A 27,525-nucleotide genomic window follows, 5' to 3' on the forward strand; every position below is an offset into this window, starting at 1 on the left:
TTTTACTATAAATATAAATTATTATTAGATATTATAGTTTGTATAAAAAATTGCAGTAACCAATAAAATTTATAAAAATATGGTAAATAAAATAAGATTTAAATAAAGTATATTCAAAGTATTTATGAAGCTATTAAATTACTTAAAAATAATGAATTATGCTTTTGTTTTCTTTGTATAAAAAATATTTGGAATTAAATTGACATAAATAATTTAAACAAATATTTTCTAAAATAAAACAATTCTGAAAAAAAATTAAAATTTTTAATTGTTTTCATTATTAAATATCATATTTTTTTTGAAATACTTCTTTAATAAATATTAACTAATTTATTTGGTTATTATTTTGATTATTAAAATGGAGTTATAAATTAAAAATATGTATCAATAAAATCTGATTTTTATTTTTAATTTCTAAATTAATTTTTAATAACAAAAGAAATTTTTTTATTTATGTTTTTAAATATTTATTTAAAAAAGAAAAAAATTTGAATTATTGATTTTGAAATTAAAAAACTCAATGTTTGTTTAAGGCACATTGATTTAAATTTTAAAATTTAGAAACTATTTTAAATATTTTATCATTTATAAATTGGTTTTTTTTACAAAAAGGTTTTCATTTTATATGAAATAAAAAATATTACTAAATAATACTAAGTAAGTTTGATTAACTTTATTCTTAATATTCATTAATAAATATCAAATACATTTAATTAAAGTTAAATGTCAATATAACCTAATATATTTTTTTTATGACTGAATTAATTTTGAAAAACAAATATAATTATTTTTTTTAGTTTATATTTTTAAATACTAGAGTAAAAATTACAAAATTTTAAATTATAAATTTTCAAATAAATAAATAAGTAAATGAATGTTTGTTTTAGGAAGTAAAATTTTTAATCCTATATTTTAAAAACTAGTATAAATATTATGTGATTGATTAAGTGATTTTTGAATATTTTTCAACAAAAAAAAAATTTATCATTTTAATTTTTAAATGAAATAAAAAATATTAATAATTAATATTAAGTTTGGTTAATATCGTTATTAATATTAGTTTATTGATTGATTGATTAATTGATTGAGAGTGAAATCAGTTAATAAATTTATTTTTAAATTTAAAGAAAATTAAGAGAACTGATTAAAATATCTTTCGATTGATTGATAATATCACTTAATAATATATTTAATAGTTCTTACAAAAAAACTTAGCACAATCAAATAAATGAAAGAAAACTAACCAAATATCTTAAAGAAGAAAATATTTTTTTAACTGACTGGTTAGATAAGCAAAATTAGCAGCGATAATCCTCCTGCGCATAGAAGAATTCTAGAATAAAAGAATGAAATTATTTAATAGCATAACACTGTTTATTTCGATAAGTAGACTCATCCTCAATAATTCAAATAAGATTGCGCAAATAATACAGATTTATAATAAAAGCTCTCAAAAACTTCTACAAGAAGAATTTTTGATTAAATATAATTTAGATAGCATGAAATTACTCTTAGAAACAACGAAACATCAAAGAATATTAAAAATAACTACATGTATGGTCCTTAGTCAGACCGCATTTAAAAGGGCTTTGTCACTCAAAGCATGTCTAAAAGATTACTAGGAGTTATAAAAAACGCCAGTAATCAATAAAGTTACTAGAACTAAGGAGATACTCAGTGCAACTACGATGATGAAGAGGATACTTTAGACGAATTTAATATTTTGCTGAAGTAGAAGTAACCTCCTTAATAAGAAACGTATGCAATTTTATTACAAAAAAATTATTATCTAACATTATTTTTTTTAAACAAAGTTCTATCAAATTTAGTAAAGAGTTTCGAGTTTTTAATTTGTTAGTTCAATTTTTATAATTTGAAGATCTATTAAATATTAAATATTTATGCAAGTTATTTTGCTCAAATAAGTATTCATAAAGTATCAAAAAGAGATTGAGCTATTTTATATCTTAAGTAAGTATTTTATTAATTAATTTATTTATTTTAAAATTTCATTCTATCATTTAATTAGGGATTAACTGAAAGCCAACAATATTTTTTATGGGACTAATACATTAATTTTAACTCTGTTTAAAAAAAATATGAACTATAATACTATGTAAACTTATTTCAATCACAAGAATCATCAAAAAAAACATTATTTAATTTTATTTTGAATAGAACTATACGCTACTTCCCTCTTAATCAGACATGGAAATATTAAAAGATATAGATAGAACAATTATTTTTTAAGGTGAAATGATTTCAGGAAAGCAGTAAAAAATATTCAATTTTAAATAAAAACTTTTCAATTTATTTCCTGATAATAATAAGAAAAGAAAAACTAAAAAAAATTCTAAGAGCAATCAGTCATAATTCAAAAGATGTTGGATATGTCTAAGGATTAAATCAAATAGTAGGAACTCTCATTCCCTTAAATCTTAAAGAAAATGAAATATATTGGATTGTTCTGTATTTTCTAAAAAAACTCAAACTAAAAGAAATGTATAAAGAAGGATTTCCAAGACTAAAAATTTTGACCTTTTAATTAGAAATTTTCATGCAAAATTATCTCCCAGAGCTGCTGTAATATTTAAAAGAAAATAATATATCTGTCAGTTATTTTTGCACTAAATGGTTTATAACTCTCTTTTCCTATGATTTGGAAAGCAAAACAGTAATTTTTGATTGCATTTTAAAACTATTTCACAACATTTTAATCAAATTATTCTAAAGATACTAAAAATATGGAATCTATTTTTGATAAAGGGGTGGAAAGTACTCATCCGAATTGCTTTAGCTCTCTTAAAGTTATTCGAAAAAAGTATTAAGTCAGAACCAGTTGACAGTCTCTCAGATTATATAAGAAATTTTGCAGAGCATAATTAAAAATCAGTGAATGACATAGAATTGATAAAAATTGCATTCTAATTAAAAGTCACAAACAGACTTCTTTTAAGTCTATAAAATATTTACGAATAGCATGCTTCTTATAATTTTAATGTTCACAATTTAAATATTTTACTCTTTTAAAATCACTTGTTAAATAATGTTTACGATTGGAAAATTCTTCCTTAGGCACCTCATTTTGAAGGTCTTAATTCTATTTTAGAAAGGTTAAATGCTCACACCATGTAAAATAAATTTTTATTTTTAATTTTAGATAGATTTAGTGATTGTAAAAAGCAAAAATAATAATTTAAGGACAATTTAATTTTGAAAATATAATTCATTTTTATTAAACTTAAGTTTTTAACAATTTATTTTATGTGATACATATAGGGTTGCTGATTATATCAATGAACTTTCTTCAATATAATCATAAAGGAGATCATAAAAAAAGTAAAAAGTTTAAGATATCGAATTTAAATAGCAATAATTAAAAGGTGTTTCACTTTTGAATAAAATTCCTCATAAAAAAAGTCATTAGAGAAGTCTTTCTTCAACAAGATAAACAAATATGCTCTTAAATTAATTTGATTTCCCTCAAACAAGTGTAAATGATATAAGATTTGGGAGCAATAAAAAAGAACAAACAATTTATGATTCAAGAAGCAAAAGTATTCCTCACACAACTGAGCCAGGTTAAAAAGACGAACCTGGATTCTTGCAATTGATTTAGAATAAAATTATTTCAATCTTTAATAATCAAGATTAATAAGATTTTTAGAGATAGTAAAGTAGATCTCGTATTGATGAGAGAGATACTGCTTACAGTGTGAATATTAAACCATCATATATTAGGCAATCAAGTACTCCTCAAATATTTTCAAGAAATCAAACACAAACTAAATATTATGACTAAATTTTAGAAGATTTTAAAGAAATAAATGATTAAAATAGAGATGATGAAGATATCCAAAGCAAAAATAAATAAATTGGGCAAATTTAAATATAACAACAATAAATATAAACACAACAATAGTAATAACAATAATTATAAACACAACAATTGTAATAACCATAATTGTAAATACAACAATAACAATAATTATAATTATAGTAATATTAGTCATCACTGTAATAGGAATAATATTAATAAAAATAGTTATTATAGTAAAAATCAATAGTTAATTAATCATAGTAAGTCAATTAAGTTTTTAATACAAATATGACAGATGTAAACGAATTTGATTACACTTATGCAAGACCAAAGCAAACATTTACTAAATATATGATTATGTAGAAGCCTGCAAATCTTGACAAAATATAGTAAAATGTATAGCTAATACAAATGCAATAAACTTAAACTTAGCAAATTTAAGCTTAAATGATACCTACAATGAAGATATAGTAAATGCAACAGAGATAGTAATAATATTAATAGTAATAATTCTAATCAAATTAAGTTAAAGTAATAAGCCCAAGTGTTTCTCCAGATTTCAGAGCGAAAAACAATTAGATGGTTTAATAGAGAGTATTTTTACCATAACAATAGTAATAAATTTAAAGTATTTAGAGGATTGTTCCAATAAACAGTAATGGAATGATGATAATAAATCAAAAATATTGAATATATTTAATATTTTATTAAAAACTAATTTTTAATTTTAATTTCATTTTTATTTGTAGAATATAGTTTTTCTATAACTAGCAAAAACAAAATGAATTCTAAAACCTTAATCAACCAATCTAAAATAAAAAAACCAATTTATATATTTATTTTTTCATTCATAGAAGTATTCTTTTAATTGAATGATATGTTGCTGCTAATTATCTTTTTACATATTTTATTGTAAACTTTAATAAAATTATTGATTAAAAATTTGAAAATTTTTAATTTCTTCAAAAAAAATGTTCAAATAATTAATTATTGAAAAAACTAATTTTTAAATTTAAAGATTATTGTAAGAAATATTTGGTTTAACAAAACATAAATTTGATAAAATGATAATTCTATTTTTAAAATGCATGGTAAAATATATATATATGAATGGTCAGCCTTAAGTTAACATTTTAGACTTTTAAATTTAACAATTAAATTAAGTGTTATAAATTAATATAACTACTTAAATTGAAACTATTCGTTTTATCGCTCATTCATTCATTCATGAATATATTCAATACAATCTTATGCATAACTAATACGCACACATGGGTAGAGTTTGTCATTAGGTATAGTGTCTACATTCAAAATACAAGACTCTCCACTACTTTTTTTAGTGAATTTTAGAGTTTTTCTGAATGGATTGAAGTGGCAGACTATTACATCCTTTGCCCCAAAACGAACAGGTACTTTCTTCATATCTTGCTTTTAATATGCATGGTTACGTAAAAAGCCTGTTGAGGTTAGTAAATAGCAACCATGAATTGAGCTAAATGAAGCCTACCCAGAGGCTGCTGTTGAAATAGTATCTTTTTATTTATCATTGAATCCATAATTAGATTCTTCTTTCTGAGGGAACTCAAAATTATTTTAATGCACTATATTCCTATGGCATACTCCAATAGCAAGAGGTTATCCATATTCTTAATTTTTGCAAGATTTTATAAGGAAAGAAAAGGTTACTTCTCTGTGAGGGATAATCTCAACTGTAGGTTCAAGCAGAACAAGTCTAGTAGAAAAGTTATCAGTTTTACCTTATGCTATGTATTTTGATACACTAACATATTCATGCTTTAATTCTTAAGAGAACTAAAATTTAACCTTCTTATTGTTTTAACTCTTCTTACGATTTTCTTCACTTTCTTATTCTTCTTATAACTGCTTTTGGTGATTTGAGTCGAAACGATAGCGCTGGTAGCTGTTGTTAAGTGAATTATCCCTGCTTTAGCTTTTTGACATCTCCCTAAATCTTTAAAATTTTTCTGAAAAAGTTAAGGGCTTTGCTGCCATAGATTACTAGCTATAAACGCTTGACTAATTGTAAATTGATTGCTATTGTGGAATTTAGTTTAAATTTTTCCTCATAGCTAAATTAGCTTCTTATTCAGCCTAAGAAAAACCTTAATTTTAAAAACTATTGTTCAAATTTAAAATATTATTTCCTTAAACTATTTGAGATCTCTCAGACAAAGATTAGACTTACTATTATTATTGCTGTTGACTGCTATTAAAGAAGTTAGCAAGCTAATTGCTATTACTCCTATTTCTGCTTCCTTATTTATTGTTTTAGTTTTGTTATTGTTGTTATTCTGCGTTGGGTTTCAGAGAAACACTACGATTAGGACTTTTTTCATCCATAAATTGAAGTATTTTTTAAAAATCAAATGAATTTCTTAAGTTATCAAGAGATTTTTATATATCATCAACCTATTTTTATACATTGTCTAATACTACCAATCCAGTTGTAGCAGAGTGATCTGGAAGAGAATGATTTAAATTATTATATTCACCTAATTAATTTTTTTAATTTGACAGCTAAGCAACTGAGGTATTCTTCTTGTGCTAATAAAATTTACTTTAACTTTCTTACCCCTTCACACATTAAACTAAATCAGAAGCACGATACGTTCCTCGAGGTGTAATATAGCTCCTATTTAATTAACTGCTTTAGTTGATAGCTGCTCCTTACTGAGGTTGGTAAAACTAGTTACTGCTAGAATTTGGTTGCTGGAAAAATTTACTAGAGTTTTCTACATTAATGAAATTGTTAACTGGAGATATATCAGGTATAATAGAATTTGGATATTAGCTTCTTGTTTTAGACCCATTAATAGGAGTTGCATTATCTAAAAACGTAGTATTCGCTTCAAGTTAGCTTATAAACGACTCTTCCTATTTTCGTGATTGCTATTACTGAGTTAAATTAAGTATTGAGTTGGTATTACCCTTTTATCTACCAAAGCTAACTGATTGCAATTATTAATTTAGATTTTCAGATATTTTCTTTAAAGATAATAAAAAGGCTTATTAGAAGCCATATACTTCCTGTCTAGAAAGTGGTGGTAAACCTAGAATATCATTAGTGATTGATTTGATATTTGTATTTGAGTTTTAATAAGTAGTTGAAGAAGGTTTTCCAACACCGTCTTCGCTTATATCAAATTTGATATGAGGTAGTATTTTCTTGACTTATTAAGTAAAAAGAGTGATATCTGTTTCTCTTTACATATTTGAAATGTCTGAAATTACTTCCAGACAATGGTGTTCCTCAAACAAAGAAACATTTTCTTTCCAAGTTGTAAAGCAGTCCGTTAATAATGCATCAAAAACTTTAATTTTCTATGAGATATACTCTTTCAAGTTATTGAAAGATTCTCTGCAAACTCTTTCTGATTCATCAACTACTGCTTAGATATTAGAATAATCTTTTATACGCTAACGATTTACCCTGTGAGTTATCTATGTAAAAAAGTCACGGAGAGGTATAACTCGATGATTTCTATGACCCTTATTGCGACATACTTCACACAAAACAGGATCAATTTCCTAACATTCTTTCTTTGCACAGATATACTATGCATATTCTCCAGAGTGGGCTCCACCTTTATTACAAGCAATTAAATGCTGTCTTTAAGATGACCTATTGCTCATTACTTTTATTTTAATCCTACTTTATTTTCTTCAAAAATATTATAATTATTTTTTACGCTTTCCTATTTATTTAACTAATATTTTCTTGATTTTAGCAATATATTAAAACTTATCTCAGCAAAAAATATTTATCTAATTAAGATATTTAATTCAGTGGCTTATGCTATCAAATAACTTTCAACTTTATGATATGTTTGTTTTCACAATAAAAACGTTTTACTTCTTTCTCTTTTGAGTTCTAGTTCAATAAATTTTGATTTTGTTTTTTATATTGAAAATTTTGTAAATTAGATTTTAATTTGAGATACCTAAATAATCTGAGCTTAAAGTGATAGTGGAAATTAATTCATATAATTACAATTTATTTCTAAATAAAAGGTCTATGCCCTTTTAAAGTGAGTTCGTTAAACGTAAAATAGTTTGGGAATAGCCACAAAAACAAATTACAAAGTAGTATAAAAGTCATAGATTAAAAGATCATATTAATACAATGTAATAATTGTAATTTGTATTAATGTTTACTATAATTTAAGTATATCTTTTTTTAACCATATCTTCAAACAAATAAATCAATAAAAAGGCAAAAAAATTACAAATATCAATTTCTAACACCTAAATGATTATAATAAATTTTAATAATCAAAAATGATTAAAATTTAATTCAAATTTTATTTATTTTTTTAAGGCCAAAAGCAAAATTTAATAAAAATTTATAAAGTAGAACTCTTCATTTTAAAAATATAACAAAAATTTGAAATCAAATTATTTATTGTACATTATAATTTTTAACCAATCTCAAAAATCTTACTAGTGCTCTATCTACTCTAACTAATTCTTTTATTCTTTTGTTTGAAACACTACTCCATACATTCATTACACCTGTATTTCTCCTTTAGTAATTGTAAAAATTAAATATTTTAATATAAATACTGTTAAAAATACCAAGTCCACCAGATTTAAAAACAATCTATTTAATTTATATTGAAAAAATTTAATCTATTTCAATGATTGTTTAAAATATCAGCTCTCCAAATTTTAAAATAGTAATTGTAATAATAAAATATTTTAATTTAAATAAGTTATTAATTTTTTTATCAGAAAGTTGTTTATTTGGTTTTCTTAACAAAAAATTTTAGAAAAAACATATTTTCAATGCTATTAATTTAGAAAAAATTAGAAACTCACAGAATAAATTTATTAGGTAAAATTTAAAAATTAACTATTTTATTTAAAGTAAATTAAGATAAAATAAACTTTTATTATGTTTAAAAAAAATAATTAATTAATCTATTTTAGTATTTAGTTAAAAATTTTTATTTTGAAAATAAATAAAGAATATTTGCTATTTAAATTAATTTTAAATTAGTAATTAATTGTAAAATAATTAATAAAAATAAAACTATTTTGCTTGAAATTCAGTTGAAAAACTTATTCTATAATTTAAATTTTTTTTTTTTAACATTTAAACATCTTTTGAGCTTATTTAATTAATTATTTTATTTTTGAGAAACTTTTCACTTTAATAAGCACTTTTATTTCAAAGCTTTTAAATGTAAATTTAGTTAATGAAATGCTATGAATGCAGGATTTTAAATTAATTACTTTGAATAGACAAATGCACTTCTAAATATATATAAATATAATATTCTATGCTTATATTAACTAAATTATTGTATTACTTTTATCCTAAGAGACAATAAATTAAATAGACTTATCATTTTTCTTTAGTTTGCTTTCATTAGATTTTTATTTTCTTTATTAGTGAGAAAGATTTGTCTAATTTACAGATTCTACCACTCTTTTACATAGTTTAATTAAATATTATTTATTTTTGTTTAAATGACATTTCGAATAGAATAATAATTACCTAATCTTTCCCCTTTATCTTATAAGAAACAGCAAATTTTTATCTTCCCATCTTAAAATATTGAGAGTTGAAGCATTTTAAATTAAGGATAATCGATCGAAACAAGCAATTGTTTCGGCATGTACTTACGACCTATTGCATAAAATAAATAGCGTAAAAAGCTGGTAGATGCTTCATTAGTAGCAATTAGCCTGAAAATCATAATTTCATTAGATTGAAAAGGAGCGGTAGGTAATATTAAGCATTCTATTAATCAAATAAAACAATCTAAATAATCAAAAAATTATAAATAAAAAAAGTACTTAAAAAGTTAATAGTTAAAAAATATATAAACCTAAACAAAAGATAGATAGATACATCATTAAAAGCTTATCTGATATAATCAACTCAAGAGTGCATCAAAACTAAGTAGAAAACATAAAAGACACACACACAATTTGTATGAATAGCGGCAAAATTTTAAGACAAAAGTTTTATCATAACAGACTTCCCTTAGGGTTGGATTAGAATTTCGATAGTGAAAGAGAGTTCTTTTGGTCTGAGATTATTCACACAATTACATCCAAAGTACTCCATTTTTTATTTTCAAGCTTTTCAATATAAATACATTAACTCTTCGAAATATAAACTTCTATTATTTGAGCATTTGGCTCCTCAATTAGATTAATTTAAGTTCTTATTCAATTTATTAACAAAAGGATGTAGTCAATCAAGCAGGTATTGCAGGTAGTAACATCAAATAGTTGATTGTTAAGTTTAAAAATGTTTATGGACTCAAACTCGATGAATAACAGTTATTAATAAGTCTATTACTTGACATGTTATTCACTAGAAAAAATGTTAGAACTGATTCCAAAGTTCTTCTCTTTAATTTCTTGAATGAAATGCTTTCAACTAGACCCGAATTTGATGATTTTAAACTTGATTGGAAATCATTTTACGAGTTTTATCTTTAAGAATTCCATAACAACGAAGAAAAGCCTTTCAGAAATGAATAAAACAATATCTCTTTATTTTCGGAGTTTATCGTTTTAGTAAAGAGATGCAAGTAGTATTTTGACGTGTCTTCTATAAAAGAAGTAAATATTTTCATTTTGATTTGTTCTTTCCTATAATTTAATGCTATTTTTAAGATGAATATCTATGTTTAGCTTAAGGCTTTAACTTTTAGCAAAGTGTTTATTAGAATTTTTAAATTGAGGTTATCATATTTAACTTTGATTCAACATATAAAAAATAAAGATACGCTACTTGTTGGTTTATTTTAATTGTTTAGAATGAATGCTTTTAAATTAAGCATAAATAATTCAGCTCATTTCAATAATTTGTTTCCCCAAATAAATTTTTATTTATTTATTTATTGATTTTCAAATTCTCAGTTTTGATTATTAAAAATATAATATCTTTTTATGTGTCTAGGTTTATGAGATATTTAAGTAGAATTATACTCCATCAAAGGCAGATCATCATATGAATTTGTTAACTCTCTTTTTGAAAATTGACTAAGATGCTGGAAAAGAAGTATATGAAGAACTCCTATAAGACTTTGTTTAATATTTGAATTTCTCATATTGCTCTAGAAATACTTTGACGCTCTACAATATCATGAAAATACTTCGGTAGAATTATTGCCTTATTTCAAAAATTTATTTATTTTTTTTATAAAAGTGAATTTAAGAGTCTTAATTGGGAGAAATATTACGATGAAATTTTTACTTCTATTTTTAGAAATCTAAATAATTTGTTAATCCTTGATACTGCTACTGCTGAAGAAAATGTTATTAACACACTTCTTCCTGAAGAGCCTATTGGTGTAAAATCAATTATGAAACAAATCCCTGATTTTATGGTTCATCTTCTTCTTCCTTCTACCCACAAAAACTACGAAATAGGTAAATTTATTTATTCAAATTTTTAATTTAGAATTTAAATTAATTACTCAAAAAATATCAATCAATAGTTTGGCAATATATTGAAAGAGTTTTCTTGCTTATAGACAGAGTATTCAATCCTAATAACAAGTCAGAACAATGTGATACTTTATTAAAGTTATTCAAAGGTTTTGTTAGAAAGTTCATTATTAGATATGATATGGAATAAAAGGATAAGTATAATTTAGATGATAAATTGAGCACAGAAGATGACGATTCAGATATTTTTGATTTAGAATACAATATTAGCGATTATCACATTCCTGAATACTTGCAGGAAAAGAATTAAAATAAGAGTATAGCTAAAAAGCAATTCGAACCAGGTATTTATTTTCTTTATATTAACTTCTTAATAAAGCTATTTTTTTTTTTTGGTTAGAATTCATTCTAGATGAAACTTGCAAAGAAAGATTTTTGGGAATTTTGGATAGATTCTTAAAAAAATTAGTATATATGGAAGATGGTTCTCATAGTTCTTGCAAAATTTTGCATTGGTTGTGCTATTTTGAACCTCAAAGATATGCTATTCCAGTTATTGAGCATTGTCTTCAAAGCTTTTCTTACATGGAAGAATTAAATTACGCAACTATTAAAAACATTGTGCTTTTTATTATTCCAGTTCTTTGTGATCGCAAGCTTTGTCCAACAGGCTTGAAATATATTCCTTAATTCCTGAAGACTTCTTTCAAATTATTTGAGAAATAAGGAGTCAAGGATAATTTAGATCTTGTTGAGTAAACTTATTGACTCAAAAATATAATTTTTTTAACTTTTACTTTTTTAATCATAGAGCTTATTCTAAGATTTTCATGCTTCTCCCTATCGAAAGATATTAAGACCTCTTCAAAAGCTACAAGGCAGAAAATCCTGAAAAGTACGAAAAAGACTTTTAAGAGTTAATTAACGATCATAATTTTGATGCTATAGAATTTATTTAATAGTTAGAAATTTTTGCAATAAAATTCTTCAAATTGATAGTAGAGAATATCGGCACACTTGATATGGCTGACAGTGAGAGTTGTACTTTAATCATTGATTTCAATAACATTTTCTGGACTTTCATTGTAAATAGCTCTCACTCATTGCGTTTACAGTATATTAATATCTTATTTGCAAGACTTGAAGACAATATTATCCCTGAAGGACAATAAGGTAATGTTTATTTTAAATTCATGAACAAAATATAAATAAAATAATTTTTTATTTAGCCATAGCATACCTTTTAGATTGTTTGAGTTTGGTTGAACCAGAAGTTTTACTGTAAAAGACTATTGAACTTTTAGAAAAGAAATTAATTAAGAAAAGAACAGATCCATCCACAATTGAAAGCATGAAGAGCAATGTAATGTGGTATTTCTTGGAAAAGAACGAAAACAAAGATAAAATTTTAGAAAAAGAATTTGCTATTTTTACTGATACATCAATCAAATACTACGTTAGCATCCTAGAAAACGCAATGAGCTATTCTAGATCATATATTATCAAACACTTAGATTTCATAGAAACTATTGCATTCCTTTGTTTCTTCTAAGACGACTTAAGTGTTTTTGAAAAATCATGTGACATTATTCACACTGTTATTCTGACTCTAGGATATATTTATCCTACTGATGTTAGCTATTTAAATAAATCAGAACGTCCCACAGATAATACTAAATATCAATATCTTCATAACTTAGGCAAAACAGATTTAAACAAATTTTAACTTGAATGGTACAACCCTTCAGAATAAGAAAAGGCCATCATTATGAAATGGTTGAATAGAACCCTCTATGTAGTTATTAGCTATTTCTAAGATAACTACTTTAGCAAGCCACAATACCCTATTTTAGACTATGAAAAAGTAAAATAATCAATAGCTTTGATTTTAAATGAATTTTGTTTAATATTTAATCTTATTTAATCGATTAGGACTATGCACTCATTATCCATGAAATGCTTTTCGATGAATCTACTGATTTATCAATTTCTAAGACTTAAAAAGATTTTTATAAAGTGCTCTACGTAGCTCTCGCTTCATTCTCTGGTATCAATGTCAGAATTCCTTTCATAAAACCAGATAATCTTGATCAATGCAACGAAAGGGTAAAGCAATACCATAAATTCTATAAAAGCTTTGAAAGCAAATTCATGTTTGAAGAGCTCTCAAATTGCCGTAACGAATTAACTGATTTATGCACCAAGTTACCTTCCTTGTTCCATCACACTAAGACAATATAAGTAAATTTATATTTTTGACTTTTAAAAAATTTCATGATAAAAAATTAAAATAGGATGCTTCTCTTATTGAATTATATCAATACATAAGTCGTGAGTGCTTTGGAGAATCTTATTTAATTGAAGAAATTAAAAGATCTAATGAAATGATTGATGGATTATGTGTTTTGAATGATTTCCATAGACCAAATCTATTCAATAATAGATTCAGTTTAGCCAGTGAGTGTATCACCTACTTAAATGAAAAGATAGATATGTTCTTCTTCTTAAATCCTTATTTAGGCAAATAGAAACTTTAATTATTTAACAGTTTCTTTATTCTGTCATTCCACCCTACTTACTTATTCAGAATGTCAATTAGATTTGACCATGATTTAAACTTTTCTCTTACTGAAGATAACGAGTACGAGTCTATGCATAAGAAGGCCTTCTAAATCATGAACAACTATATCTTTAAAGAAAATATTTTCTAAAAGGAAGCTACTCCCACTATAGAAAAAGTTTAAGAACTCTTGCTAACTAATCTTCGTATTGAGTCATTACAAAGATTCCCATGCTGCGCAGCTAATCCCGACTCTTTCTATTATATTTTCAATAGTGTAGAAATATTCGAAATGTTAGATAAAAAAATTTGGTAGTAGAAAGTTATCGAATAAATAATGAAAACACTTACCGCCAACTATGAAGATGCTTATTTGTTTTCATAGCTTAGACCAAATGACATTAAAAAATGCACAATTCCTCCTATTATTAAAAGCAATCCTTAATATTACGAGAGTTTGAAGACAATTAAAATTGATAGAGACAGCATTTCACTTGAAAAAGCTAAAGCAGTTAGGGAAGCTTTCTTAGAAATTATAAATAAATCAAACAATAAAATGGATGATCCAAAGACTCATTGGAAAACAAAGGTTCTGTGTGGACTATTTGTTGTATACTTTTTAAATATCTTCGATGATTTGAACCACCCTTACATAGCTAGATTTGCTTAAATTTCTATTAATTTTGCTACAAGCAAGACTGACATTCATCTAGCTTAATATGGAAGATCACTTCTTTTCAGATTAATTAACATAAATAAGAGAAGAGTTGTTAAAAAAAATTATGAGCCTATGCCTGGCTTCTTTGGTCCTAGCATGGAGGTCGAAGATTCTAATGATGGTGAGTATACCTTAGAGGAATTCTTTTAATATCATTTCTTAAAAAGAAAAGATTTACAATCGTACTTAATTAAATCAAGAGTAAAAATTAATTAAATTTTCAAAAAATAATCAATCATTTTTATTTAATTTTTTAGGAAATCGGTACTTACTATGACTATGCTCCCCTCTATAATAAATCAGGCTACTAAATGAAAGAAAGCGATGGCATCTACTCCGAAACAATTATAAAAATTCTCTTAAATGAAAACTTCTTTAATGAATTTATTGAAACAATATTTGAAGCAAAAGAAATTTACTCAAGCGATAGTGATGAATAAGACCAAGAAAACCAACAAATAGATTTAAGCCAAGGAGAAGTCTTCGATTAAATCTAAATTTTATTTAATTTCACTTTCGATTCAGATAAAAAGAAATAAACCTTATTCAACATTAACCTTAATTTTAATTTATTCGAATTCTACGCACGTCTCTTTAAGAAAATATTCTAGGCAGTTGGTATAATTTTTTTTTAAATATAAGAAAATAATCTAAAAATGTTAATTTATTTAAATTAGGAAAAAGATTCTTTGATGCTACTCATAAAAAAATAGAATCTCTTGCAGATGACTTTAACAATTTACCAAGATAAAGAGTGATTTCTATTTATGTTTGGTCTATCTTAAAATGGATTTAACGTCTCTCTCGTGAAGAAAGAAAGCCTTATATGGATTTCTGTGTTAATCTTACTTAAGAATGTATTGTTAATTGCTCATAAGAACTTTTTAGAGACTGGTGCTTAAGTATATCACTTGCCTCTAAGAGTAATATATAAAACTAAAATAAATTTAATATCTTATTTATTTTTTTTATATTAAAAAGATAATTCATTTGATGTCATAGAAGAATTTGCTTCAAGAATATTGGAAAAATTAAAACACTAAAAGGGTATAGGCAAAAGATTTAGATATCATAAACTTCTTAAAACTGTTTTAACATTAAATCAAACATGGGCTAGAAAGTATTGTTTAGAAGGAATGAAGCTCATCATGGATGCTGATGTCGAAGATACTAAAGAAAGTGATGAAAATTGCGAATTATTTGCCGAAATTCTTTGCTCATGCATCATAAGTAGAGTAAATGTTAAAAAACTCAAGCAAGAAAAATGGATTAAAGAAGATCTTTAACAATTAATTGATGAGAAGAAACTTATCGTTTAAGATGACTATACTGCTTTCGAAAATAATAAATTAATTACTCAGTTTATTGAGCACTTATTTAACAAGCTCAATAATGTAAAGAAAGAGTCAAAGAAAAAGCTCTACAGTCACATGACTTTCAAAGTACTTGATAGCATTTCTGTCAAACGTTAAAACGATCTCTTCTGGTCTTACTTCCGCCCATTCTTCACATATATTATTGACAACAAGGTAAATAAATATATTTTTAAAATCTAGCTGAGATTAATTTATTTTTTTATACATAAAAGCCTGAGAATATAAACGAGATAGAAATATTGAAGGTTATGTCATGTAATGAGTATCCTGCTAATATAAGAAAGGATATCAAGAGAATTTTAGCTGAAAAAATTGAAAGTGAAAATTGGGTCAGTCGCCAAAAAGTAATTCTCTTCTTAAAGGTAAACAAATTTCAGTATTAAAATGGAAATCATGATAATTTATTTTTTATTAGAACTTCTTATACTTTGAAGAATATTAAGAAAACTAAGTTTAAGTTGATAGTTTGATAATTAGAGGCTTAACTGATAAGAATAATTCTGTTTCCTTGTTAGCTGTTGATTGCTTAAGTGAAATTCTCAAGCTTGCCACTACAGATGAATAAAATACTATCTTCTAAAAGTACAAATCTTAGTCTCAATCTCTTCTTCCTAAAGACAAAAACTCTGAAGAATACAAATAACTTACTGATTAAAAATAAATTGCTGTTTAAGTTTTAATGTCTCTCCTTTTGGCCTTCTAAGAGGATATCCTCCCCTGGACCGAGGAAGCCTTAAGAGAAGTTATTAACTCTAAAACATTAAATGCAAACATGAGAAAAAAAGTAAAGGAATTTGTTGGGTAATATTGGAGAGAATAAGATGAAGTTATAACATTTAATTCTTTATCTTTATCCGAAAAGATAAAGAAACAAATCAGAGAAATCGCTAACCCATACGATTATTTTGCATGAAAAAATAAACATATTTAAAAAAGTTAGTTTATATAATAAAACAATTCAACTATTTTTATATTATGATTTACTTAAATATTTGTATAAAGCATTAAATAAAATTACCCATTCAGACAATTTGTTTCAATTTTTTTTCTTCTTCAATTTATATTTATTTGATGGTTTTTACTTATTATCTGCATACTATGTAAGTATTTAGTACAATATGCTCTAATAAACTAGCATTTTTAGCATAATTTATATTTACCTATTAATAAATTATTTTATTTATTATTGGTTTAGTTTGGATGAAATTCTAAAAAAAACTAACTTAGATAATACAATATAAACTTTTAATGTGACTTGCTTTAAAATAGATTTAAAACATTTAAGTAATTACTAAAGAAAAGCATACTTGAGAACACTAATATCTTGTGACCTCATTTTTAAATTTTAATAATAAAATTTAGTTTAATAATAATTCTGACATAAATATTTTATTTAAATCTTCTAGTTAGCCAAAATATTTTTTTCCTCAATTCATATTTTTTTTAAATTCACTTTTTACTTGTTTTATGAAAATTAATTATTTTTAAAAATCTTCTTGATATTAATTTTAATATTTTTATATTGATTGTTTTCTCAATAATCTTGTCATGCATTCTCTATTAAATTATTTAAAGTAAAAAAATGTGATCCGTATTTCCTAGTAACTAGTATTTTTTGCAAAAAATATTTTTCGATAAGACAAGTGAGGTAGTTTGAATTTTTAAGAAAATAAAATTTAATTTAATTCACAAATAGATAAAAAATTAATAAAGTAGATAAATTTAAATTGCAATCAAAGTCAGTCTTAGTTATTTTAACTAATAAGCTAATTAAAGTTTTTTTGTTTTTTAAAGATATTTAAAAATTATAATACAAATATAAAATGGATTATTACTTTAAAGAATTAAATATTTATTATATTAAATTATAAGAATAATCATAATATTTTATCAAAAAACAATAGCAAATAGAGCTAATAAAAGGAAACTAAGTGAGAGTTTTCCTAAGTGGAGACAAGAAATAAATTTACTTACCCAGGACTAAACAGATAAATTACTTGTTGTACAATTAGTTTTAGCACAATTAAGGATATAGCTATCACTTTAACTAGGACCTTAAGTACATAATTTTAAGCAATTTGCAACACTTTTTAAGGCAAGAGCACAATCTATGTCAGCTGGTAAGCAAAGTGTTTAAACAGAATTCTTAGCTGAAGTTTGGCATTATTAAGCATCTTTGGATGATAAAGCAGATACATTAGCAATAGCTAGAATAAACAAAATAGAAGAAGCTAATAATCTCATTTTTTATTTTTATTGTAATTAATTTTTTTTTTCAATTTAATAATTATTCTATGAAATATCATCTAATAATTCGTTATTTATAGCTAACAAAAAAACTTTTGAAATATAAAATGATTAATTTAGTTAAGAAACTACATATCCTCTACACAAAAAGTAAATAGCTTAATTATTTAAGGATTTTATTTAAGGTTTAAAACTGTTTTATAATAAAAATCAATGCTGAATTATTATTTTAAAAAGAGTTTATTAGTTTTATTTTTCATTCATAGTAAAGCATTTTCAAACAAAAAAATTGTATCTTTTAATTTTGCAAATTACAAAGCAAAGAGAAAGGCTGAGTGTTTTAATTTCTAAAATGAAGTTATTAAGTGCTTTTCTATTTTATCTAAACATTTTCTGATTTATAAAAAAATAAACCATGGTAATTGAAATTAATAAGAATTAATATTTAATCTTTATGAAAATTATTTGTAAAGTCATTTAATAGATATAAAGTCAAAAGATATTTACATCTTAAATGAAGTTTTTAATTTTCTATTTTATCTAAACATTTTCTGATTTATAAAAAAATAAACCATGGTATGAAATTAATAAGAATTAATATTTGATCTTTATGAAAATTATTTGTAAAATCATTTAATAGATGTAAAGTCAAAGATATTTACATCTAAATAAGAAAATTTCTGATTAAGGATTTAAAATAGAAAGTAATCATTAAAAGTGGTTATACAAGTGAGTATCAGTAATTTTGCAAACTTTGTTTTGGAGTTTTAATCTAACTTAGGTTTTTTGTAAATTAATTTATATATAGGAATAGAAAAATTTTGCTCTCAAGGTTATCAATTTATTAATTTTAGAAAGATTCTTTATCACAAATATTTTATTTAAAAATTAAAAAATAAATGAGGTAAAAGTGTTCTCACATACACTTTTCTTTATATATTATTATTTATTTAAATGAAGTTTATTTGTTTTTATTTTTATAAACCAATTCAAAATAATTTTAATGTAAATTTTTAGCCATCAAAATTTAGATGCTAAGATTTGAAAAAGCAAAGATTTATTTGTTATTAATTCAAAAATTTTTTACAATAATTTGATTTAAAATATAAACCTGCGATTAAATTATTATTTGAAGCAAATAACACAGAATTTAGATTTATATTTTTTTGAAATCTAAGATGTACAATTAAGATATTGATTACGAATAGAATTTATAAACCAAATAGGTTTCAACGCTTCTATCAGATTATAAGTAAATAAATTTTAAAGAAATGATAAAATAATCCATTTTATATTTCAAGCAGTCCTTAAACTGATTTTTCAAAGAATAAGCATGACATAATATCACCAAATTAGTAGGAAATAGACCTTTTATCAAAATGCAAGAGAACAATATCTCTGCTCAAAATGCACTAAAGAAATTCTTCTATTGAAAGTAGAATTTTTTATATTGAAAAGCTAACTAAATCTTAAGATTTCATTATTTTCTTTAGTAAATTAATAGCAAATAAATAATAATAAAGAGAACTCCAATCCTAATAGACCATATTTTGAACCTTAATAGGTAGTAAATGAAAAATATCTATAAAATGAATAGCCTCTGCTTATTGATTATAAAAAATTAGAATATAAAATTAAGGATTAGGAATAAGTAATGAATCAACTAACTTAAATAAACCAAAAATTGCAAATCAATTTATAAAGTATTTTATAGATTTCCGCTAAAAATTTAAATTATTAATTCAAATTTAATTAGATTGCTCTAAAGAAATGCAGTAGCTAAGAGAAATAATAAAATAAAAAGATTAAATTGTAATCGACCAATAAAATTAGGTTTAAAACATGCAACTAACCTTATAATAAATAAAAGACGATATGCTAATAAAAGAATAATAAATAATCAGTAGATGTTCAATTTAAAATAATGAAGTTGTAGATAAACTAAAAAAATAACATGAAAGCTAAGTTGAATAGCTTAAATAGAACTAATAATAAAATAGTGAAAACTTAACTCAAATCATAAATGTAAAAATTTTAACATATTCATAAATTTTAGAATGATTTTTTAAATAACTTTAAATAAGGACTTAATAAAAGACTAAGAAAAGCTAAAAAAGAAAATAGAGAGTCTTGAAAAAAAGAATAGAGATCTTGAAAATATTATTAATTCTAAAAATAAAATAATTGGAAAAATCAATAATCAAAAAAGCAGTGAATATGAAAGTACTATTGAAGAAAAAAATAAGGAAATATTATAATTGTCATAAACTATTAAAGAATTAAAAAAAAATGTAAAATAAGAAGATAAAATAGTAAAAGACTTATCCTCTAAGGAGTAGTAACTCAACTTAAAAGTCATTTCTTTATAATAGGTAAAAAAATTTAAATATGAAACTTAAAAAAAATATTTTTTTAGGAGAATTAAAAGCTTTAGTTTGAAATAAAAAAAGTTATGAGATTAAGCTAATAAGAAATAAGAAACTTGCTAGAGGAAAAGAAAGAAAAAAATCAATAAGCTTTAGAAAAGTAGTAGAAATATGAAAAATTCTTATAAGTATATTAGGTAATAAATATAATTTCAAGTTAAAAAACTCATTTAAAATTTAAAAATATATTTAAAATTAACTTAAAAATTAATCTGAAATATAAAATAGAAATAAGTAGAAAAATTTTAGAAATAACTAAATTAAGCAATTAAATAAAAAAAACCAAATAATAAATCAGAAAAAGAAGGTGAGAATTAAGTTAAGGTAATATATATTTTTAAGAAGTAAAAATTAATAAAATTTACTATTTTGAATAGAATAACTATTTATCTACTTAGAGAAGTTAAAGAGGTGTTACAACAGAAAGATCTAAAAGAAGTTAAAGTGCTTTTAACTCTAAAAAGTAAATACAAAGTAGTGCTTCAATAGCAGGCTACAACTCATAAAATGAACATTATTCAGAAAAAAGATCAAATCCTTAACAAATTGAAGCCTTTACTTACAGGCAGTAGTCATGCTAACAAGGATAAGATCCTTATTTTTATAACTAATTAAATTAAATTGAATAAATATAATTTATTGAAGATGATCAAACCTAATTAAATAATCTCTATAACATAAATTAAGAAAGTGATAAAAACGATGAGGAGGATTTTATTTTACACTAAAAAATTATAGAGCTCTAAAAGTAGTTAATTGAAAAATAAAATGAAAATTTATTGCTTCAGGAAGAATACATAAAAGAAAATAAATAAATTAATGAAGATAATTGCAATTAATTCCAAGAATATTTATGATTATCATTTATATTTCAATCAGTTTTCGTTTTACTCTTTAAAAATAAGTTAAATATATAAATTAAAAAAAATTTATTTTTATCAAACTTATTTAAATTAATTTAAAGTTTTTCAAAATAGCATTTACGTGTAAATAAATATATTGAAAATTATAATTGTAAATTTCTATTTATTATGTTGAATTGAGATTGTAGTTTGTAAAGCAGTGATTAATTGTTTTATGCTAACAATTCTTAGTAAAATACTCATAAATAATTAATATGATTAATTGATTTAAAATAAGTAGATAAATTTGATAAATTGTAGCAGATTTTAATTAACTAATTGATGACTAAAAAATATGAAACTTAAAGTAGCAATAAACAAATTTTTTTGTTTAGATCTTTTTCATTATTTTTAGATTTAATTGATATTTAATTAGAATTTATTTTATTGAATTGATATTATAGATTTTAAAGAAGTACAAGTGTGAAAATATGTTAATTTTTTATGATAGCAATTTTTAGTAAAAAATTAAATTTATAAAAATAAATAATTTAATTTATTAATTAAAATAAATGGATAAATTTAATAAATTTTAGATGACTTAAAATTACAACAAATAAGATAGAATTTTAAAATAAAAAGAAAGAAATATTAATTATTTTTAGTTTAGATATTTATTTCATTATTTTTGTTATGGGGATATAATTTGAATTTAATTTGTCTAATTTGTGGTAGAAATAAAGTTTTAAAATATTTTAGTTATATTATGCACCAATTTTAGTAAAAAAAATGAATTATTTAACTAATGGATCTAAAATATAAAGATAAATTTGATACATTTTAAACAATTTTAATTAATTAATGAATAGCTCAAAAATGCATATTAACATTGAATTTAATATAAAAAATTAAAAATTAATTATTATTTGTTTTATCATAGGATTTATTTTTCATTATTTTTTAGATTTAAATGTTATAGGTATAGGATTTAATGGCTCAGTTAAAAAGGAAAACTTTAAAATAAATTTATAGTCTTGGTCTAATTCCAAATCAAATTCTTATAAGAATTTTATAATTCCAACTTTTATTTCAAGCTAAGCAAAATGTTAGCCAATGCAGTTATGCTTGCCTGATGAGAATGGATTAAATGCATATGAATTTAGTTTATCTAAGGAACCATCCAACCATCTCATAGGATTAAATTAATGAGGATCTTTAAAGTATTTTGGATTGTAATGGTTTTCGATTATACCTACATTTACTTAAGTTCCTTTTTTGATTATCAAGTCTCCTATTTAGATATCTTTATTGCACTTTTTTAATTAAAATATTATTATTTAGTTTATATAAAAAAACAATTAACGAATTAATTACAGTTCTGGGGAATATTTAATCTGCTACTGAATAATATCTTAATACTTCGTTAACAAATGCACCTAAGTATTTCATTTTTTTGATACTCTCTGTATTCAAATCGTCTGGAGTTTTAATTGTTTGTTCTATTTCTTCAACCAATTTCTACTTACACTTTACAATTAAAGTTAATAAAATTATAATTTAATTACTCAAATAAATTACTTCTGGGAAAATACATAGATAGTACAAAACCATTCCTAAAGTATGTCCTATTTTATTTTATATTTTTTTAATTTAAAAAATAATCAAGAATCATAATTACCTGAAGAATCTAGACCAGCAACTTAAAAGGTAACGAATTCTTCAATAATTTAGTCAATAGTAATAGATTCTTCAGATTCAATTTTTGATATTCCTTTACTTTCAATTAAGTAATCAATTAAATCTTTTTATTTTTTATGTTGCAATTCTTCTAAATTAGTAGAATTAATCCTATTTGTAATTATTTCTTTATAAATTTCTTTTATTTATTTCAAATCTTTTTTCACACTTGCCATTTATCCAAAAGAAAAGCAAATTTTTCCAAACAAAGCGTAGCTAGCAGATTTGGCCATAGAACCTACTCTTTCTATAATTCCACTAACAGCCTCTGTCATCGTCTTACCTTTAAACTTTAGGCCTTAGAAGCTATTACTAAAGAAGAGTCTAACAATCGATTCAGCAACAATTTCTTGACCCATCATAATGCAGTCGCTAACCCTTTTATTTCTAATCTTTTCAAAAAACTCTTCATATATTTATGATAATTAAGGAATCATGTTCTGTAATAATTGATAATGGAAAGCCTATGATAAAATTTTCCTCTTCCTTGAATGTTCTTCTCCTTCATTAAACACAAGTCCTGCCATTACTTATTTGAATATTTCAACTCCAAACTAATGCTTTACAAGATCACTACACTTATAAAGCTAATTCAATAATTCTAGATCATAAAAGTAAATGCAAACATTGTGAGCTGAATTTATACCAAAAATACTTTAAATTTGATTTACTATTAAATTTAAACTCTACCTAAATTTGTAACTGTATACTTACAGTCAGGTTAATTAGTTAAAAGCTATTTGTAATAATGCATGCAGTCACCATGCTCCTTAATTGAATCAAGCATTCTTTTATATTTTCCTACTAATGGAAAGTAATATGAGTTATTTATGCCCTAATTTTCATAATATCTCATTAAAGACCTCGTTTTGATATAATATTTGTTCACAAAGAATAAAATCATCAACAGTAATAAAACTGCAATTAATAGAAGTGCTTGTATTAAGATATTCATTTTTATGCTATTAGTGCAAATTAAAATTAAATTTTTGTTTTTTTAATTTTTTTGGATTTATAACTATAAATTAATAGATTTAATTAAAAATTTCAAAAAGCAATAATAGAAACAATACTACTTTATAAATACTTAGTTAATCTAGCAAACTATTGATTCAAATAAAGTATCCAAACAAAGATAAATATATGTAAGGAGCTTAATTTTACCACATAATATCATACCAGATTAAAATTTGTAGGTTTCGATTAGAAAAATAATAAATATTTCAAAAAATAAATCTCTATTAAAATGCTAAGTGCCATTAGCTCGATATTTTGGTAATACAGATCCATTTAATTACGAATTTTACAAAAAAAGGAAGCCATAATAAATAAGAATTCAATTATACATTTTTAATTTGCGTAAAAAATTCTTGAAAATTATAGCATTAAATTTATTTGTAATGGATATAAGACTGTAGTAAATGAGATAAGTTTTAATTTTATTTAAGCAAATATTGTTTTCGATTTCTCTTACTTATTGAAAAAACACAAAATATTTATAAAGATATTTTACAATCTAATCGATCCAAACATAATTATAAATCCTTTTTAATTTTTAGAAAGTAAAACAAAACATCTAGTTTATTTATTCATCAAAAAAAAGAAATTTAATTTAATTTTTTAAAAACCAAATAAGGGAACAGTTCTTTTTAATTGTTAGTTAACTAATGCGTAATATCTCGTTTACAGAAACAAACAAGCATTTTTTTCTTTTATACAATGTAAGTTAGTTAAATAGTTTATATAATTAAATTTTAGTCATTAATTTTGTTACTCTTATTAAATTTTGTTACAAAATTTCTAACAATAAATAGATAATTCTTATAGTATTTTTAAGAGAGTTTTAGTGATGATACTTCTAATTTCATTTACACAATATTTTTACTTCATTAAATTTATTATAAACTTTAATTAAAAATTTTTAGTGCATTATTTGATTAATTTTTTTTTTTTTGCTTTTGATCGAATTAAAATTGGATGGATAAATTAAAATTAATATAACAAAATAAGATAATATCTTAAATAAATATTTTGTAAATCTAGCAAAATAAAAAATTGTAGCTAACAAAAAAGAGTTTAATTTTGTTAAGAGAAATAAGTATTTAAAGTTACAATTCAAATTTATGTATGATTCTAATTGCTAGTTTACAGTCAAAAAAAATTCAAAATATTACTAAATAAAAATTTAATAACCAAACAAAGTTAAGTATTTTGATAATACAGCACTTACTTAACAATTTATATAAGAAATTTTATATTTACAGATATTAAATTTCTCACAGTTTCTTTGATTTAAATGTTAAAGCTATTGGTTGTACAGGTTCTATTAGAAATTAGAAAGTTAAAATTAATTTGTAGTTTGGATCAATCTCAAAATCAAATGATTGTATGAATTTTATAAGGCCAATTTTGATATTTATTTATGCAAAATGTTATCCAATACAATTGTTCTTGCCTGCTGAGAATGGATTGAAAATATATGGAGGTAGCTTATCAAGAGATCCATCTAACCATCTTTATGGATTGAATTAATGAGGATCTTTGAAGTATTTTGGATCAAAGTGGTTTTCCAAATTTCCTACATTCAAAACAGTTCCCTTTTTAATTTTGAGATTTCCTAATTAAATGTCTTAAGTAGCCTATTTTTTTAAAAATATCAAGATTTAATGAATGTTTCAGAAAGAAAATAATAAATACTGTTCTCATAAATAATTAGTCTGCTATTGTATAGTGTCTTAATACCTCATTTACAAATGCTTATAAATATTTCATATTTTTAATATTTTCCGAAGTTAAATCTGCTTAAGATTTTATTGTTGCCTTTATCTCTTCAGAAAGCTTTTTTGTGCACTTTTAATTTTTAAATAGAGCTTATTTTTATTTAAAATAAATAAAATATACCTCTGGATAAACACTTAAGTAGTACATGGCCATCCCAAGAGTGTGTCCTAATAAAATTATTTCCAAAAAATTATAATTTATTGTAAGCAAGCATAAAGTAAAAAATACCTGTTGTATCTAAACCTGCAACATAAAAGGTGATAAACTCTTCAATTATAGTTTCAATTGTTATTTTATTTTCAGATTCAATTTTATCTATGCCTTAGTTCTCTATCAAATAATCAATCATATCTTTTCTCTGTTTGTGCTTTAAATCATCTAAATTTGTAGAATCAATTCTATTAGTTATAACTTCTTTGAATATCTTTTTTATATCCTTAGTTGTTTTTTATAGTGTTGATAATTTTCCAAATCTTAAAGCCCCTTTACCAAGAAATGCATACTCAGTTGATTTAGCCATTTAACCAGCACAGTTAATCAAATCACTTAAAGTTTCAGTCATAGTTTTATTTCTATATTTATAATCTTTGAAACTTTTGCTAAAAAATAGTCTTAAAACAGATTCACCTGATATATCTTAAAACATGGAAATGCAATCATCAACTTTTTTATCCTTAACCTTATCAATAAATTCATCATATATTTCTGATAGTGGTGATATCATACTCTATAACAATTAGTAATGGAAAGCTTGAGAAATAATTTTTCTTTTTCTTGTATGTTCCTCACCTTCTGCAAAGACAATTCCGTTCATAAACTCTTAAAAAATTTCAACACCAAATTTGTGTTTAACAATATGCTTGCAATTGTAGAACTCTTTAATAATGTCAGGATCATATAACTAAATACAGACAAATTCAGCTAATTTAAGTTTAAAAGGTGATTTTTTAATATAATTTACTTAAAAATATACCTAAATTAGTCATAGAATATTTGCAACCAGGATTTTGAGCTAAAAAATCTTTAATACTGTAGAATCCGTCTCCTTTTAGCATTATGTCTCTTGAAACAAAGCTATATTTACCAATAAAGGGATAGAAGCAAAGGTTTTTAACTCCTTGTTTTTCATAGAATCCCATTAAAATTTTAGGTTTGACGTAAAACTTGTAAACAAGATAAAGCGCTAGAAGCGATATTATTGTTAGAATAAAAATAATTATTTGCAAAATTAATCCCATTATTTGTAGTTTTATTTTTTAAGCAAAAATATTTGTTTTTGATTAATTAATTTATAAAATTAATAATCTAAATTTTTTTAAGGTTATTTAAAGAAGATTTTGTTAAATAAAATATAGGAATTTATTAGGATTTCACATAAATATTCGTTTTAACTTTCTTATCATTAAAAATATGTAAACTAATATTTCAAAAAGTTATAGCTTTACATTGAAAATATAATCTTGACATCGATTTGAGCATTTCTTTATTTTTATTCGATAATAATCTATCTGTTGATTATGTATATAATTTTCTAAAGACAATCAAAATATTATTAGGTTTTAAACTTCTGAAAAAATTCAAAATTTT

The 27,525-nt window shown here is 23.1% G+C and overlaps 8 protein-coding genes across 8 annotated transcripts; 3 read left to right on the forward strand and 5 right to left on the reverse strand. All coding sequences in view use genetic code 6, as the record gives it.

Annotated features, from left to right (window-relative positions):
• Nucleotides 1–1,228: 1,228 nt before the first annotated feature.
• TTHERM_00137800 (TBC domain protein) lies at nucleotides 1,229–4,510 on the forward strand (the record flags this gene model as incomplete). Its single annotated transcript, XM_001019762.2, has 7 exons — nucleotides 1,229–1,758; nucleotides 1,815–1,971; nucleotides 2,030–2,116; nucleotides 2,179–2,273; nucleotides 2,332–2,674; nucleotides 2,734–3,131; nucleotides 3,280–4,510. 7 exons carry the CDS (start codon nucleotides 1,229–1,231, stop codon nucleotides 4,508–4,510), a joined length of 2,841 nt encoding a protein of 946 aa, XP_001019762.2.
• Nucleotides 4,511–5,041: 531 nt separating this feature from the next.
• TTHERM_00137790 (hypothetical protein) lies at nucleotides 5,042–7,474 on the reverse strand (the record flags this gene model as incomplete). The annotated part of the gene is made up of 1 exon (XM_001019761.2): nucleotides 5,042–7,474. One exon carries the CDS (start codon nucleotides 7,472–7,474, stop codon nucleotides 5,042–5,044), a length of 2,433 nt encoding a protein of 810 aa, XP_001019761.2.
• Nucleotides 7,475–8,988: 1,514 nt separating this feature from the next.
• Nucleotides 8,989–9,543, reverse strand: TTHERM_000137779 (hypothetical protein; the record flags this gene model as incomplete). The annotated part of the gene is made up of 2 exons (XM_012798510.1): nucleotides 8,989–9,272; nucleotides 9,342–9,543. 2 exons carry the CDS (start codon nucleotides 9,541–9,543, stop codon nucleotides 8,989–8,991), a joined length of 486 nt encoding a protein of 161 aa, XP_012653964.1.
• A 239-nt stretch (nucleotides 9,544–9,782) lies between these two features.
• On the forward strand, nucleotides 9,783–16,818 carry TTHERM_00137780 (hypothetical protein; the record flags this gene model as incomplete). The annotated part of the gene is made up of 15 exons (XM_001019760.3): nucleotides 9,783–9,908; nucleotides 10,040–10,420; nucleotides 10,761–10,960; nucleotides 11,010–11,233; nucleotides 11,302–11,595; nucleotides 11,652–12,006; nucleotides 12,063–12,424; nucleotides 12,481–13,115; nucleotides 13,184–13,492; nucleotides 13,546–14,730; nucleotides 14,787–15,147; nucleotides 15,207–15,452; nucleotides 15,511–16,058; nucleotides 16,118–16,267; nucleotides 16,321–16,818. 15 exons carry the CDS (start codon nucleotides 9,783–9,785, stop codon nucleotides 16,816–16,818), a joined length of 5,874 nt encoding a protein of 1,957 aa, XP_001019760.1.
• Nucleotides 16,819–17,795: 977 nt separating this feature from the next.
• Nucleotides 17,796–18,149, reverse strand: TTHERM_00137770 (hypothetical protein; the record flags this gene model as incomplete). Its single annotated transcript, XM_001019759.1, has 1 exon — nucleotides 17,796–18,149. The coding sequence occupies one exon, from the start codon at nucleotides 18,147–18,149 to the stop codon at nucleotides 17,796–17,798; it is 354 nt and encodes a 117-aa protein (XP_001019759.1).
• A 1,181-nt stretch (nucleotides 18,150–19,330) lies between these two features.
• Nucleotides 19,331–21,435, forward strand: TTHERM_00137760 (hypothetical protein; the record flags this gene model as incomplete). The annotated part of the gene is made up of 8 exons (XM_001019758.2): nucleotides 19,331–19,404; nucleotides 19,457–19,587; nucleotides 19,646–19,855; nucleotides 19,909–20,177; nucleotides 20,237–20,524; nucleotides 20,569–20,715; nucleotides 20,807–20,902; nucleotides 20,956–21,435. 8 exons carry the CDS (start codon nucleotides 19,331–19,333, stop codon nucleotides 21,433–21,435), a joined length of 1,695 nt encoding a protein of 564 aa, XP_001019758.2.
• Nucleotides 21,436–22,190: 755 nt separating this feature from the next.
• TTHERM_00137750 (cytochrome P450 family monooxygenase) lies at nucleotides 22,191–24,165 on the reverse strand. The gene is made up of 5 exons (XM_001019757.2): nucleotides 23,848–24,165; nucleotides 23,099–23,791; nucleotides 22,999–23,045; nucleotides 22,795–22,947; nucleotides 22,191–22,733 (listed from the first exon to the last, which is right to left on the reverse strand). The coding sequence occupies exons 1-5, from the start codon at nucleotides 24,110–24,112 to the stop codon at nucleotides 22,371–22,373; spliced, it is 1,521 nt and encodes a 506-aa protein (XP_001019757.2). The 5' UTR covers nucleotides 24,113–24,165; the 3' UTR covers nucleotides 22,191–22,370.
• A 1,079-nt stretch (nucleotides 24,166–25,244) lies between these two features.
• Nucleotides 25,245–27,224, reverse strand: TTHERM_00137740 (cytochrome P450 family monooxygenase). The gene is made up of 5 exons (XM_001019756.2): nucleotides 26,912–27,224; nucleotides 26,167–26,859; nucleotides 26,059–26,105; nucleotides 25,855–26,007; nucleotides 25,245–25,796 (listed from the first exon to the last, which is right to left on the reverse strand). The coding sequence occupies exons 1-5, from the start codon at nucleotides 27,174–27,176 to the stop codon at nucleotides 25,434–25,436; spliced, it is 1,521 nt and encodes a 506-aa protein (XP_001019756.2). The 5' UTR covers nucleotides 27,177–27,224; the 3' UTR covers nucleotides 25,245–25,433.
• Nucleotides 27,225–27,525: the final 301 nt, after the last annotated feature.

The sequence above is a fragment of the Tetrahymena thermophila genome, assembly GCF_000189635.1.
Source record: "Tetrahymena thermophila SB210 genomic scaffold scf_8254582, whole genome shotgun sequence".
In the NCBI taxonomy this organism is placed as follows: domain Eukaryota; phylum Ciliophora; class Oligohymenophorea; order Hymenostomatida; family Tetrahymenidae; genus Tetrahymena; species Tetrahymena thermophila.